Source organism: Schistocerca cancellata, chromosome 1 (genome assembly GCF_023864275.1).
Source record: "Schistocerca cancellata isolate TAMUIC-IGC-003103 chromosome 1, iqSchCanc2.1, whole genome shotgun sequence".
Lineage (NCBI taxonomy): Eukaryota > Metazoa > Arthropoda > Insecta > Orthoptera > Acrididae > Schistocerca > Schistocerca cancellata.
The window spans coordinates 1056596820-1056613327 of NC_064626.1; the positions used below are offsets into that span (position 1 = coordinate 1056596820).

General features: G+C 39.5%; 1 protein-coding gene across 1 annotated transcript in view; it reads right to left on the bottom strand.

Moving 5' to 3' along the window:
* Positions 1 to 16508, bottom strand: part of LOC126162937 (guanylate cyclase 32E) — a 935168-nt gene that overhangs the window by 85696 nt on the left and 832964 nt on the right. The window contains exon 20 of the mRNA XM_049919769.1: positions 5800 to 5898. Within this exon, the coding sequence (XP_049775726.1) occupies positions 5800 to 5898 (99 nt within the window). The remainder of the gene's footprint in view (positions 1 to 5799; positions 5899 to 16508) is intronic.

Genomic DNA, 16508 nt, shown 5'->3' on the forward strand with positions numbered 1-16508 from the left:
ATCATTAACACGCAAGTTTCCCAGTGTGGCGAACTACCCCAGGTGTGGTCTCCCGGAAATCAACGCCATACGATCATTTCATTTCCTTTACAGATGAACCACACTCTCCCAAGACCACACTGGACACTGCTAACGTAGCATTATACCATTATGGTATTCGTTTCCCTGTTGTTGTTGTCTTCAGTCCTGAGACTGGTTTGATGCAGCTCTCCATGCTACTCTATCCTGTGCAAGCTTCTTCATCTCCCAGTACTTACTACAACCTACATCCTTTTGAATCTGGTTAGTGAATTCATCTCTTGGTCTCCCTCTGCGATTTTTACCTTCGACGCTGCCCTCCAATGCTAAATTTGTGATCCCTCGATGCCTCAGAACATATCTTACCAACCGGTCCCTTCTTCTTGTCAAGTTGTGCCACAAAATCCTCTTCTCCCCAATTCTATTCAATACCTCCTCATTAGTTATGTGATCTACCTATCTAATCTTCAGCATTCTTCTGTAGCACCGCATTTCGAAAGCTTCTATTCTCTTGTTGTCCAAACTAGTTATCGTCCATGTTTCACTTCCATACATAGCTACACTCCATACAAATACTTTCAGAAACGACTTCCTGACACTTAAATCTATACTCGACGTTAACAAATTTTTCTTCTTCAGGAACGCCTTCCTTGCCATTGCCAGTCTACATTTTATATCCTCTCTACTTCGACCATCATCAGTTATTTTGCTCCCCAAATAGCAAAACTCCTTTACTACTTTAAGTGTCTCATTTCCTAATCTAATTCCCTCAGCATCACCCGACTTAATTCGGCTACATTCCATTATCCTCGTTTTGCTTTTGTTGATGTTCATCTTATATCCTCCTTTCAAGATACTGTCCATACCGTTCAACTGCTCTTCCAAGTCCTTTGCTGTCTCTGACAGAATTACAATGTCATCGGCGAACCTCGACGTTTTTATTTCTTCTCCATGGATTTTAATACCTACTCCAAATTTTTCTTTTGTTTCCTTTACTGCTTGCTCAATATACAGATTGAATAACATCGGGGAGAGGCTACAACCCTGTCCCACTCCCTTCCCAACCGCTGCTTCCCTTTCATGCCCCTCGACTCTTATAACTGCCATCTGATTTCTGTACAAATTGTAAATAGCCTTTCGCTCCCTGTATTTTACCCCTGCCACCTTTAGAATTTGAGAGTATTCCAGTCAACATTGTCAAAAGCTTTCTCTAAGTCTACAAATGCTAGAAACATAGGTTTGCCTTTCCATAATCTATTTTCTAAGATACGTTGTAGGGTCAGTATTGCCTCACGTGTTCCAACGTTTCTGCGGAATCCAAACTGATCTTCGTCGAGGTCGGCTTCTACCAGTTTTTCCATTCGTCTGTAAATAATTCGCGTTAGTATTTTGCAGCTGTGACTTATTAAACTGATAGTTCGGTAATTTTCACATGTGTCAACGCCTGCTTTCTTTGGGATTGGAATTATTATAATCTTCTTGAAGTCTGAGGGTATTTCGCCTGTCTCATACATCTTGCTCACCAGATGGTAGAGTTTTGTCAGGACTGGCTCTCCTAAGGCCGTCAGTAGTTCCAATGGAATGTTGTCTACTCCCGGGGCCTTGTTTCGACTCATATCTTTCAGTGCTCTGTCAAACTCTTCACGCAGTATCGTATCTCCCATTTCATCTTCATCTACATCCTCTTCCATTTCCACAATATTGTCCTCAAGTACATCGCCCTTGTATAGACCCTCTACATACTCCTTCCACCTTTCTGCTTTCCCTTCTTTGCTTAGAACTGGGTTTCCATCAAAGCTCTTGATATTCATGCAAGTGGTTCTGCTTTCTCCTAAGGTCTCTTTAATTTTCCTGTAGGCAGTATCTATCTTACCCCTTGTGAGATAAGCCTCTACACCCTTACATTTGTCCTCTAGCTATCCCTGCTTAGCCATTTTGCACTTCCTGTCGATCTCATTTTTAAGACGTTTGTATTCCCTTTTGCCTGCTTCATTTACTGCGTTTTTATATTTTCTCCTTTCATCAATTAAACTCAATATTTCGTCTGTTACCCAAGGATATCTACTAGCCCTCGTCTTTTTACCTACTTGATCCTCTGCTGCATTCACTACTTCATCCCTCAGAGCTACCCATTCTTCTTCTACTGTATTTCTTTCCCCCGTTCCTGTCATTTGTTCCCTTATTCTCTCCCTGAGACACTGTACAACCTCTGGTTTAGTCAGTTTATCCAGGTCCCATCTACTTAAATTCCCACCTTTTTTCAGTTTCTTCGGTTTTGATCTACAGTTCATAACCAATAGATTGTGGTCACATCTGCCCCTGGAAATGTCTTACAATTTAAAACCTGGTTCCTAAATCTCTGTCTTACCATTATATAATCTATCTGATACCTTCTTGTATCTCCAGGATTCTGCCATGTATACAACCTTCTTTTATGATTCTTGAACCAAGTTTAGCTATGATTAAGTTATGCTCTGTGCAAAATTCTACCAGACGGCTTCCTCTTTCATTTCTCTCCCCCAATCCATATTCACCGACTATGTTTCCTTCTCTCAGTTTTCCTACTCTCGAATTCCAGTCACCCATGGCTATTAAATTTTCGTCTCCCTTCACTACCTGAATAATTTCTTTTATCTCATCATACATGTCATCAATTTCTTCATCGTCTGCAGAGCTAGTTGGCATATAACTTGTACTACTGTAGTATGCATGGGTTTCGTGTCTATCTTGGCCACAATAATGCGTTCACTATGCTGTTTGCAGTAGCTTACCCGCACTCCTATTTTTTTATTCATTATTAAACCTACTCCTGCATTACCCCTATTTGATTTTGTATTTATAACCCTGTAATCACCTGACCAAAAGTCTTGTTCCTCCTGCCACCGAACTTCACTAATTCCCACTATATCTAACTTCAACCTATCCATTTCCCTTTTTAAATTTTCTAACCTACCTGCCCGATTAAGGAATCTGACATTCCACGCTCCGATCTGTACAACGCCAGTTTTCTTTCTCCCGATAACGACGTCCCCTTGAGTAGTCCCCGCCCGGAGATCCGAATGGGGGCCTATTGTACCTCCGGAATATTTTACCCAAGAGGACGCCATCATCATTTAACCATACAGTAAAGCTGCATGCCCTCGGGAAAAATTACGGCCGTAGTTTCACCTTGCTTTCAGCCGTTCGCAGTACCAGCACAGCAAGTGCGTTTTGGTTAGTGTTGCAAGGCCAGATCAGTCAATCATCCAGACTGTTGCCCCTGCAACTACTGAAAAGGCTGCTGTCCCTCTTCAGGAACCACTCGTTTGTCTGGCCTCTCAACAGATACCCCTCCGTTGTGGTTGCACCTACGGCACGGCCATCTGTATCGCTGAGGCACGCAAGCCTCCCCACCAACGGCAAGGTCCATGGTTAAAGGGTGGGGGGGGGGGGGAGGATAACGTTCTGGGTTCTAATATTGAAGAAGTCTTGGAGGCTCTCCTATATCTGGGGGCCTATTCCACATGCTCGTACCTTCGTTAACAGTCTGCAGTGGCGCACCTTGTCAAACGTTTTCCAGAGATCTAGGAATGTAGAATGTGCCTCTTGCCTTTCATCCTCGGTTCACAAAATACCATCTGGGAAAAGGGCAAGCTCTGTTACACACGAGCGATGTTCTCTAAATCGTTGCTATCTGCTGACAGAAGCTTTCAAAAATTGGTTCAAATGGCTCTGAGCATTATGGGACTCAACTTCTGAGGTCATCAGTCCCCTAGAACTTAGAAGTACTTAAACCTAACTAACCTAAGGACATCACACACATCCATTCCCGTGGCAGGATTCGAACCTGCGACCGTAGCGGTCTCGTGTTTCCAGACTGTAGCGCCTAGAACCGCAAGGCCACTCCGGCCGGCACAAAAGCTTTTCGTCTCAAGGTAGTTTACTACATTGAAACTGAGAACATGTTGAAGAATTCTGCAGCAAACAGGTAAGGATGCTGGTCTGTTACTTTGCTGGTCCGTTTTACCGTTGTTGTAGACAGGAACCACATGCCGTTTTTCTCAGTCACTTGAGACTTTTCGCTGAGCAAGAGATTCGCGATAAATGAAGGCTACGTAACTGTTCATTTCCGTACTCTCTATAAAACCGAATTGGGATTCCATCCGGACCAGGCACCTTATTTTTTTCAAATATTTCAGGGCGTTCTCTATACCAGGGATGTCTATTTCTGTGTCCTCCGTACTGGAATCTGGGTGTCGCTCAAACGACGGTAAGTTTGTACGATCCTCTTCAGTGAATGATTTCTTAAACGCGAAATTTAAAACTTCAGTTTTCCTTTTGCTGTCTTCTATTGACAAATCAAAGTGGTCAATGAGTGACTGCATAGAAGTCTTCGCCCCTCATATTGATATTATGTAAGACAACAATTTTCTCGGGTTCTCTGCGAGATGGATCGATATTTCACGGACGCACGAATTTCTAGTAACTTTTACCTGCTGCCATATGCGCGTTCTTCTTTGAACCGAGAGTTCAAGTTTCTGCTTCCTCAGCATTTCCCAAATTTTGTTATAAAACCACTCGTCACATACTTGTCCAGAGCGCGGTTTACAGTCCGTTCCGATTTCTCCCATAGTTCCTCGTCGTCCATCATATAGGAATTAAATTATGTCCATTCATTGCTTAAGTAGGATGCTACCACCGCTATATCTGCTATATCTAGCAAAATTACTCTTCCAGCTTTCTTGACTGATTTATTAGCAATCCTCGCAATGATGACATCACGGTTACTAAATCCTGTCTCCGTACCTACATCATCTACAAGGACAGCCCTGTTCCTTAAGTCGAAATGCACAGAAAAGTACACTTCATTCAACCATAACACTTCTTATGATACTACTAGAACTTAGTTTGATAACAAGTACACTTGTGACTACGTTTTCTTCCACCTGTACGCCTCATTTTAATAACAGAATTTATTTTATTTATATCTTGAATTTATGGTATGTAAGTGGGAATGCAAGTATGATCTGGAAGTGCCATATCTAAGTCTCAAGGGGCACGTGACACCTTTTTTCATATTCGCCCGCGCGTTTTGGCGCTTGTTTGGCCTGCTCGTTCGTGTAGTTGATACCAAACCATTAAATCTGCTTTGGTATAATGCTGTTGCTATAAAGACTTCGTGGATATAGTGGTAAGTAACTGAGAAACTATGATTTTATGAATGAGCTAATAGATCGTAGTTATTTCAGTTTTTAAAATTAACAAATCACTAATAATTAGGGCGTTTTGCTTCAGAGTTAAAATTAGGTTAATGACGCTTGCAGATAGCACTGTAGTAATTACAGCGGGCGTACGATGAACAACATGAATAATCTCCGGATGTAAATGGTTTGTGGATTCAGTCGATTACTGTGGGTAGATTTTACCAGTCCATAGATTGGCGTCAAAACGCTCGTCGGAAATTCTGTATGGCAGGAAGGACGCCGATAGAGTTCAATCTAGGGCGTGTCAATAAAATCCTCATTTATTAGCTTTAGAAAAGCACCCATTCGGCGAGTAATTGGCCAAAGCCGGTCCAGTGAGGTGCGACCTAAACGAGATTGATGGAGTTGCTCTGCGACGCATCCCCGCGACTCATTGCTATACAAATCGGCAAACACGAACCATCGCTGCCAACTAGTTACATCGGGGGATTCCGTTGCTGTCAAGCAAAAGAACCCATTATGCAACCTCATCTTAGCAAATAAAAAAGTATTTCGCTTGAGACGTATTTCAAATAAAGAATAAGTGTACATTACTTACAACCATATAGGCGTCACCAATCGTCTCCACTTTGTAGACGTCGTAATTCTCGATCGTGGAGTCGAAACACGTGTAGAGATCATTCAGGAAGTCAACCACCTAGAAAAGGAAAGCATTCACTAAGTTGTCTTCACCTGAGAGGAAAGCTGAATTGAACTTTAAAAGAAAGCTATATGAATTTCAGAGGGAGAACAAATGTCACAATTCGATATGAATCACAATATTGTGATGGCTTGTGGAAATATAACATTCTAATCCTTCATAAGGAGAACATAAACTAAAAGTTTTTACGTACAAGTATATAATATGATGTTTGATCAAATCAAATATACTAACCACCCACATCCCAATTATTATGATTAGTACATCGTGATGTGTTAGCCTCATCTAAGAAAACGCCACGGAGAGAGAAACGTTATCTTAGGGAACCTGTGTCTTATCACTTGTCACGAAATTGTTTAATACGCCTTCTCATTCCGCATCGTAACGTGTAAGTACTTCAAGAATTTTGCGGACTTTTGATGCATCGTGAAAGGCGAGTTTTCACCTTTTCTTCGTCAGTTTTATGGAGAATTTATTACTGACTTCAAACGGGCTGCAACTTCTGTCATTATAATGAAAAGTCGTCCCTCCACCCTTAAACCAACGACACCATTGACGCACAACTCCTTCGCTCATTATATTCAGTCGGTACACAGGGCAAGAAATGTGGAAATTCTTTGACTTTTTTGCCTCTAAGAACAGCATTACAGAATAGATTTCATAACTGATGTGATTTACAGTTGAAATTTTGGCATGGAACGACTACTGCACGCGAGCGATGTCTTAGCTCGAAGCGAATTGAACTAGTGGGTGGGTGTAGTCTAGTGAGTGTTCCGTTCCCCCCATTACTCCCAACGCTACACGAAAACAAAGAGCGCTTTCCGCATAATCCTCGTAATACTATGGTCCATCCGTGCGATATAAAAACGTGAGACTTAAATAGGATATAATAATAAGTCAATGCACCAATTATTCGTCTGTTTCATGGCTATGAGATGCAATAGAATTAAACGTGTTCCATAAAATTACAAAATGCAGTACTGAATCCTTTTGAATAGCAACCTTTGTGGCGACGTACCTACGTAAATGTGGGGAGATGACGTTGTGAATAATATGTGAAATAGCATACAAATGTAATTACAATTTCATGTATCATTGAGTAACACAGTGAATACACAGTAAGTTTTAAAATATTGGTCGAAGTCTTATGCATTTCGGCTCCAATGATGTAACATTTTGGAAATCACTGTTAATAACAGAGATGTTCCAAGGTTTCAGAGAGTCTGATGTACTAGTACTGAAAGTTTTAACTATGTGTATGTGTAGTTTTGGGGAAATAGCTGTTCGTAGGAAAGGACAAGCATTATAAAAGGTGGCATAAAAACAAAAGGTATGAATCACTTTAATTTTATATTTAATCTACTGTGTGAATAGTTGTTTTGTTAAAGCACACTATTGCAAGTGGCAAGCATAGACAGTAACCACACTGTTTCAAACATCACAGTATACAAAATAAACAGGCGGTACTAAAGTCGGAACGTAACTACAAATAGAAGCTTTTCTCCATTTAATGCGGTTGTTTTCATCGACATTAAATATCTGTATTCCTTTGGCCATTATCGCAAGGTTATTCTTTTCTTCTTCTTGAAGAAGGCTAAGCCTAGTCTCTGCAGCCACAGCTTCCTCTCTTCAACAGTTGTCATCATCTCCATGTACGAAGAACATCCAATCTCACCGATTAAATTTTTTAAATATGATATTTTTGGCTGTCCTCTCGCTTTCTTTCCTACGACTGTGCCTTCGAAAATGTTTTTTTGGATGTGTATCGTGTGTACGTGTCCAAAGGTATAACTATGACACCTACAAATTAGCTAGGAAAAAGAAGAAATAAACATTTTCATTATATGCAAGGTACACCATAAACCTTCACTCGGTTTGAATTTCCGCATAATCCGTAAATTTTCCTTCGTTATGGAAGCATATAGGTCACTGAAACTGTGAGTAGGTATCCCTCGCATTCCCATGAATTGGTTCAAAATCCTGAAAACGCTCGTCCTTTGAGTTATGAGCATAGCATGAATTCTTTTGGGAACGTATTAGATGAACATGAGGAGGAAGTGTTTGATGACTATTATCTTATTATAAGAAAATAATGGTGCACAAAAACGCTACTGTGGACCGGGAAACAACTCTAGATAATAAACACCATTGCAGGTCCCATATACTAGAAGCAGATTGTTGATGACCGCTACAAACTGAATAAATAAATAAATACTGTTAGTACAGGAAAATTTAGATTACCGATTTGTTCTGGTAAAGTGCCACTTGTTCACCCGTCCGGATAGCCGCGCTCTTTATTTCGCCGCTTCCGGGATTCGGAGAAGCGCGCCGGCTCCGGATATGATTCGCACCGAGTACGGAGGTTTAAAGACGAAGGCATGTGTGCCGGCCAACCTGGATGTAGGATTTAGGTTTCGCACGTCTGACTGTGTGGATATCGGATTGATACTCGTGTCCCGCCTTATTTACACGAATCGCAAACATTTAGAAAACGTTCGCACTTTTCACATAACGCTAGACGAACACAGTTGCGGTGGGCCTCTCTGTTCCAGTTGCATGCTGATCCCGTGAACATCCGAAGTAAAGGCCAGGACGAAGAAAAAGAAGAACAGTTTCAGTTGTTTCTAGTGCAAAAATGCAGTCCCGGTATATATCGTTCCGATTGTGTATGTCCAATAGCGAACCGGGAATGCTCCGCAGTTGCTAAATATGTTTGGAAATTATACTGTATACACACCGGTGAGCCAAAACATTATGACCGCCTGCTTAACAGTTCCTTTGTTCATCTTTGGAACTAAATACATCACTTATTCTGGATATCAGGGATCCGACAGTTTGTTGGTGTGTTTGTGGAGGTATGTGGCACTGGAAGGTTACCGACAACTCATACAATTCGCGTGAGTAGCAGGCCGCTGATTTGCGTACTTGGTGATGACACCTGATAGCGACTTACATGGGTTTCATAGGATTTACATCAGGTGAACTTGGTACCTGTGACATCAACATGAGTTCCCTATAATGCTCCTGAAACTACTGCACACTTTTCTGGTTCCGAGACAAGCATAATTATTGTACTGAAAGATGTCCTCGAGTAAGACATCAAGCATCAAGGGATGCAGGTGGTTCACAGATATCAGTGTGTCTTCGATTACTAGATAGGTCCAGTGCGAGCGCAGGAGAATGTCTCCCACAGCATTATACTGCTCTCACCAACCTGGGTCCAAGGCGCGCTGCTCGTTTCGAGCCGCCGTTCACAAAGATGAAGGCGTTTCTGGAGTCGACCATTGACTTAATATAGCAAAAATGTAATTCAGCCGAAGAGCCGATACGTTTCCATTGATCGTCGGTCGAATTCCGATGGTCCCATGCCCACTGCAGTAGTAACTGATGGTGTTGTTGGGTTACCAGGTGAATACATAAATCTGTCCTACTCTACTGAGCAGAGAAGCCTCCGAAAGCCACGTTCTAAATGGTTCAAATGGCTCTGAGCACTATGAGACTTAATATCTGTGGTCATCAGTCCCCTAGAACTTAGAACTACTTAAACCTAATTAACCTAAGGACATCACATACATCCATGGCCGAGGCAGGATTCGAACCTGCGACCGTAGCGGTCACGCGGTTCCAGACTGAAGCGCCTAGAACCGCACGGCCACACCGGCCGGCAACGCCACGTTCTATGAAGAGTCGTGGACGTCCAGCCATTTAGCGCCTAGTTGTAATTTCACTGTCCTCCTACCGCTTCTCGTAGAAGCTCGCGACAGTAGCACGTGAACATTCTATTAGCTTCGCTGTTTTCGAGACACTCGTTCACAGGCTTTGCGTAATAATAGTCTGTCCTGTGACAAAGTCGCGTATATCAGTCGATTTCCCTATTTGCAGCCCATCCCTTCTTTGGGGTGATTCCTCATCCGTCTCTGCTGCGTTTACATACTTTCCATAACCCGTTACGTGCCCGCAATGTTGCCAGGCGGTATCCAACTTCGCGGTGGGCAATGCTCATAATGTCTTAGATTACCAGTGTATGTCCTAATCTTTCTCCCTCCTCTTTCTGTCCATCTCTTCCTCACTCCCTCTGCCAATCTCATTTCCCTATGCCCCCTTACTGTCCATTTCCTCCCCCCCCCCACCCTCACCCCTCTCTCTGCCCATCTTTTCATTGCCCCTCTTTGTCCATTTTCTCCCACTCCCCCTCTCCGTCCATGACCTCTTCCCCATTCTCTCTTACCTCGAGCCTTATTTATTGTTATTACAAATCTGCTTGACTGGGAAAGGAAGTAACTTTAAATGAATGGATAAATTGGTTGGGATCATTAACACACGGGATGCAGGAGAGACCACTGCAGCTACTGGATCTGTGAGAATACTAGGCTCAAAGACTGTATTTTTAATAACATTAATCTGTGAACCGGTACGACTGCAAAGTTTCAGATTCATATTCCACAACAGTACGCCCATTCTAATCCTAAGTCTATGAGCCATAAATATAACATTCATCTTCCCTCTTAAAACTGACTGCAACGTATAACGCAAAACAGAACGCTATTGTGTAGCTCTTTACGTCTAAAATCATATACTGGGTGATAAAAATTAAAGTGGAGCTACTCACGCGCGAGCCGTCATAATGGAAAACGTGTGAAAAAAAACTACTTTGTTTTAAATGCCATAATGGCTGACAGGTAACTTAAAACTGACTGCGAGAAAGAAAACGAAACTGCGCAATTTCACAGCACATTTTCTCTTTCGCAGACGTTTTTAGCAGAAAATCTGTACTTAGTTCTTTCTGTTGCTCGTGCTATGGTCCACAGTAAAGCATTATAATAAATAGCGATTGATGTACGCAGAAATTCCTTGTTATGTATTGCACACGTCAAAGCGCTTACCCCATAAGTAATAAATTGTAGTGTTTAAACTGGTCTAGAAGTTATGTATAATTTTATGTAAATTGGTGAAGAACTGCTTAAAATTTTAGCTAACAACGTTTCCTCTTTACATATTACACACGTATTTATTTACCATACGTATTTAAGTAATGATGTAGCCTATATCCATCCGAAAGTTTCGGTCAAGAACATTTCGGGATATTTACTAATAACGTATCCCTTTTATGTATTATATATACATTTATTGAAAATAATTGTAGCCTACATCCGTCTGAAAGCTTATTAGAGTGTTGTGTAAAAATGTGAAGTAAATTGCTCAAGAACATTTTGAGATTTTTTGCTAATGACGGGTCCCCATTATGTATTATAAGTTCATTTATGTACCATATATGTAAAGGAAAATGTAGCCTATGATCATGTCAAAGTATACTAGAGTGTCGTCTAAAATCTAAAGTAAATCTCTCAATAACTTTTCGAGATTTTTCGTAACAACGTTGAACGTCAGCTTGTCTTCCTCTCCTTTAATTGAATAGAAGGTGAATCACTGCACAGTCAAATGTCAAACGCATACGATTTGCCCGTAACTGAAACTACAATGGAAAATCTGTATTTGATGGTTTTTTGGGGAAGTTATACGCATGGGCATTCATACTCATGAATAGAAGTGTAATGTTCTGCATCTAAATGAGTTATTTGTTATGGAAGTGGGAGTAGCACAATGGGTGCATAGACACACAGAGAGAGTTCATATTGCTTTTACTGTGCATTGAGTTCCATCAATACTCAAACTGATTCTGCATACATACTCTCTGTTATAACATAAGACTACATAGTTACATATCACTTATTGTATCACGTGCAAAAATTGTGGTAACTTGATACTAAGCGTCACTTTCGCACCTCTACGAGTTCGTATGTTATGTCGTTAGTGTAGCGCATACGGGCGAGCTAGAGTGTTTTGGTGTCTGTGAAAGAGGACTTGTGTGGAGATAGGCAACTTAGCAGGAACTGCGTAACCCACAGAGAGTATCAGTATTGATTATAGAAATGTGTTAAGTTGAAGATTAGGGTCGAATTACCGAATTGATATAATTTTCAGCAAAGTCAGATTAATTAAGGTGGAATTACGATGTTTGGAAGTGAAACACGCGTTTGGAAAATCGTACTTCGTTGCTCTGTGTGTTAATAACGCGAATCAAAGTTTAACGACGATCAGAATAGCGATTTCAGAAACTGTAATTTATCACACATACAATGTACGTCAGTTTGTGACTTATTAAAGAGTGGATTCACAAATGAACAGTGTGAGAATGGCAGTAGGAGAAGTGCATTCAAACTATAACTAATTAATATCAAGTATGTAATAAAACTATTTTTACTGAAAATACCAAAATCAAACAATTAGGAGAGATTAGTTAATAGTGTTTGGCATACAGTGGTTTCAGGACAGATAGTCATTAATATCGTAACCAGGTCCAATATTTTCAGAAGCACACTATCTTAAGAACTTTCAGTACTTCAAAGAAGAGAAGTGGGCCAGGTTTACACTACTGTTTTTCTAATGCGAAAGATTTGCGTACGTTAGCTAACAGTTCTCTATCATTAGAGTCTAGGGAACAGTAGCAGTCTTCATCAGTAGTATATACTCAGCATGTCATTGTGTTCCATTCTAACGCGAAAGTGACAGGTTCTTTGAAATAGAAATTATTGTTGATACTTCGAAATTAGACGAGAAATTATGTCGATGTACCCATGTCGTGGATAGAAGAAAGAGCTGTAGAGATTAATATGACGTCATTAGAGGAGGAGAATGGCTCAGTTGGGCAAATACATTAGAAGGGTGTTTTCACAATAATGATGCAAATATTTCAGGGTTGACGGAGGACAGATTCTTCCTATATTGTTATGTCACTCCATCGTCTGTAAAGGCGGCGATAGTACAGGTAGCGCTGCATTACTGCTTTCCATTCGACAACATTAAGAAAATATATATAGTTTACTAAAAACATTAAAAATATAACTACATGATTTTAAAATTGCCACAACAGACATATGTACGCTGAAAATTTTAAGTCACATATTTCTCCTTTTTAAATAACAGTCAACTGAATCAGTCTTTACTAGACTAGAAATGAACAATATGTGAGTTGGCATATTCATCAGACACAACAGAAAAACTTCTTGTTGACATATCCATCCTTCTCTGTCCGTCGCCACCTTTACCATCTGATTGTAGTTGCTGCAGTTTACACCACTGATAAACTTCGTGATACGCGTACAATAGGATTGCCTTTTGTTTTTTTCCAGAATTTAGCTCCTAAGACGTTTTGTATGAAGCTGGTATGTCGAATTAGGTGTCCAACTAATTTCGTTTTTCTTCTCTGTGTACATTAATCAAGGTCTTTTCCTCCGTATTTATTAATTCAAATAACGCCTTTTTTGACTGGGGGTGGGGTGGGGGGGGCAGGACCGGTATGAAAAATCATCTTTGGCTTTGCTTCTTTATATTTAATTTTCTTTGATCTCCTAATTTTTCTTTGCACTCCTAATTCGCATTCTGCATTATTATTACGTTTAGGTCCCAAATTTTCCCTTAGAATTCTTCTTTGAACTTTTTCTAGTTTTTCAAGATACCCAAATCTCGTTATTTTAAGAGTTTCGCCTGCATACAGTATTTCAAGCCCTACCACTGGTCGATAGCGTCTCAGCTTTATGTTCTGAGACAAATATTCTTCGTTATACGTCTGATATGGAATACCCTTTCCATTTCATATCCTCTATTTTCTATAGCTGTTTTTTTGTATGGCTCATTATACGTTCTCCTAGATATTTAAAATAATTTGTTTCATACATTTTGTTGTTATGAATTCCAAAATGTTTGGGGTAGCACTAATACTTCCCATGAAATATGCATTTTCAAATGATTCGTTTAGTCCTACTTTGACTTCTTGTTTCTATAATTCTGTGATTTGTTCGTTGACCTATCTAGTGAGTCAGTTACTAACGCCTGTCGTCTGTAAAAGACAGAAAATATATCGTGATTTTATTTCGTTGTATTTCTAGTAGAATGTCCTTAGTAATGATGGATATCTTGCACTCTCTAGTTACCCTCTCTAATCCACCGTTGAAAACTAGAGGTAACAAACGATCTCCTTGTGTTACACCTGACTTTATTTCAAAAGTTTTTAACAGTTCTTTCGAATGTTTTACTTTCGATGATTTGTTCGTTAAAGTTTCTTAAATTATTTCTGTTATTTTATAATTGAGTCTCAGTTCCTTTGTAACGCTGATTAGTGCATTTCTATCGATTGTGTCATAGGCCTTTTCCGAATCTACAAAAGTTATCACATATTTCAAGTTTAATATTTTCCTAATTTCTACAACGTTCGTCTCGTTCAGCTCTCTTCAGAAATGTCTGGCAAGAGGCAGATTCCTCTTAAATTATTATGATGTCATTTCTTTTTCTTATTTAGTTGGTATATTATGCCAAGGCCAATTCTGATAGCAAAGTGTTAATTGTCCAGACATCATAAATGATAATGTTTTCACTAGAGTGTTTCGACAATCCAGCAACTGTGATGTCGTTTCCCGATCATCTGTTATTTTTAAGTTATTTTGTGATTCCTCTGACTTCTTTCGTTGCTGATACTGAGTCTGAGTGCAGTTGCGTTTTGTTGGATCACAGTTACGTACTTCATATGTAGTTCTTTTAAGTAGTACGCAAGTGCTCTTCAGTTCTCTGCGTTATTTTATGCAGTCTTCCAAGTGTTTGGCTCTATAAACTGCACAGTTTGTGGTGTGTACTTAAACTACTTTGTAGCACGTTACAAAAGTCCCTTGTGTTGTTCTACATAAAATATAACTTAACTGACGTCAGTTGATTTTTTATGTATTGTACTCTGACTTTTTGAGACCTTTTGAGGCACGGCTTCTATAAACATTCCAGTGTTCTTACTATTTTTATTTGCAATCAAAATATTCCAGATTTCTTGTTGTAATTAACTCATCGCAATCATTATTCCATCATGTATGTTTCCATTTCTTTTTAACAGAAATAGTTCATTCCGCAGTCTGAATAACGTCTTTTCGAAATTTTTCCCAAGAACTACATATCCTTCTTTCCAAAATCATTTTGAAATTTTCTTCCTTTAATTTGCTTGTGTCAGACTCTTCATGTTGTTTTTTATTCTTTTCTCCAAGTACTGGCCGACTCCGTAATTAATGCTCGAATTTTAGTGGTCTGAATCCAAAACGCCAATCTTGGCTACTTTTACACTGAGTACCTCCATTGCAGACTATGTACTTATTGCATCACGATAGAGGTATTTTTCACCACAAGTCTCCATATGTGGAGACTTGAGTCTCTCACTGTCGGCCTCCGTTGTTTTAGGTGTAAGGCAGTTCCTTGCTATTGCTCTGTGATGACGTTTTTTGCCAGTTTATGCATTAAAGTCTCAAAGTAGTATTGCTATATTTGTCAATGGACTATTGTCTAAGATGTTTTTCACATTTAGTTCAGAATGCTCTTTCTTTGTTCTGCTCTTTTCATTTATTGGCGCACATATATTTAAAACAGTGTCAACTTCGATGATTTAAATGTTAATTTCAAAAATCTTTCATTAATGAATTTAAATTCTATTACTGAATTTAATATGTTTTTGTTTACAACGAAACCTTTTCCAAATAAAGATACATTATTCGCAGCTTTTTTTCCTGGCTTTGGCTTAAATATGCTGAATTCTACTGTATCAAATGGATGATAGTTGATAAATCTGATTTCTTGCTGACTTGTTGTTATTAGATTTTTTTTGTTCAGGAAGTTTATTTAAGTTTTAAGTTCCTCGTTCTTAACAGTGAATGTACGTTCAAGTGGTTTTCAGTATTTGTGAATTAGGTTTTATTTCAGTCCTTGTAGTGTTTGTGGATTTTGCACTTATCCACATTTCGTGTTAATAAATTACTCTTACTTTTAAACTCTTGTTTAGTCAATGCAGTTGATTATCGTTATTATCCTAAGGAACTGAGTCACGATGCATGCTACAGAAGTTGTGAAGAACGTTATTTTCTTGAGAGGCAACCTAATTCTTGTAGGATAGTAAAGAATTGCTTGAAAATAGCTATCGAGTCGAAAATGCACGAAAGTCCAAAAGAAAATATGAAAGCAGTCAAAATAGCGAAAGTGTTATCAATTAGACAAAAAATGTCTACTTGGATTTTTCTCATAGTTCGAAGAATTTGGCGAATTTGAAGTTTTCTCGTGGTCATGGTCACTTAGTTGTTTCCAGACCAGCATTTCCCTTGTATAAAATTTGCCATTCTTCACTATCCGTGAGAGTTTGGAGCATCGTCACGGAAGTACTCTGTAGATCGCAATATTTCACTTTCGTACGTAATTTACACGATGCGATCGAATTGCAACCGGTGAACTAGCTAATTACTAAAACAGATGTCGAAACAAAATTGAGTATCTCTCTTTATTGCGGATGAACGAAATATTTACGATTTTTCTACCATCCGAAATGGTGTCTGTATTCGGTGCAATTTCTATTTGGTAAGAGCATTACGTTTCGCAAGAGGGTCTCATGGCAATCGAGTTTTTGTACTTTTTTGTATTAATAGTATGTGAATTTCAGGACAAGTATCTATCATCAAAATTAGTCCTATGTAACCCCCAAAAATTCTCGAGGAAATCGACTTTGAAGCTTTTCGACCGTCTTTAATATG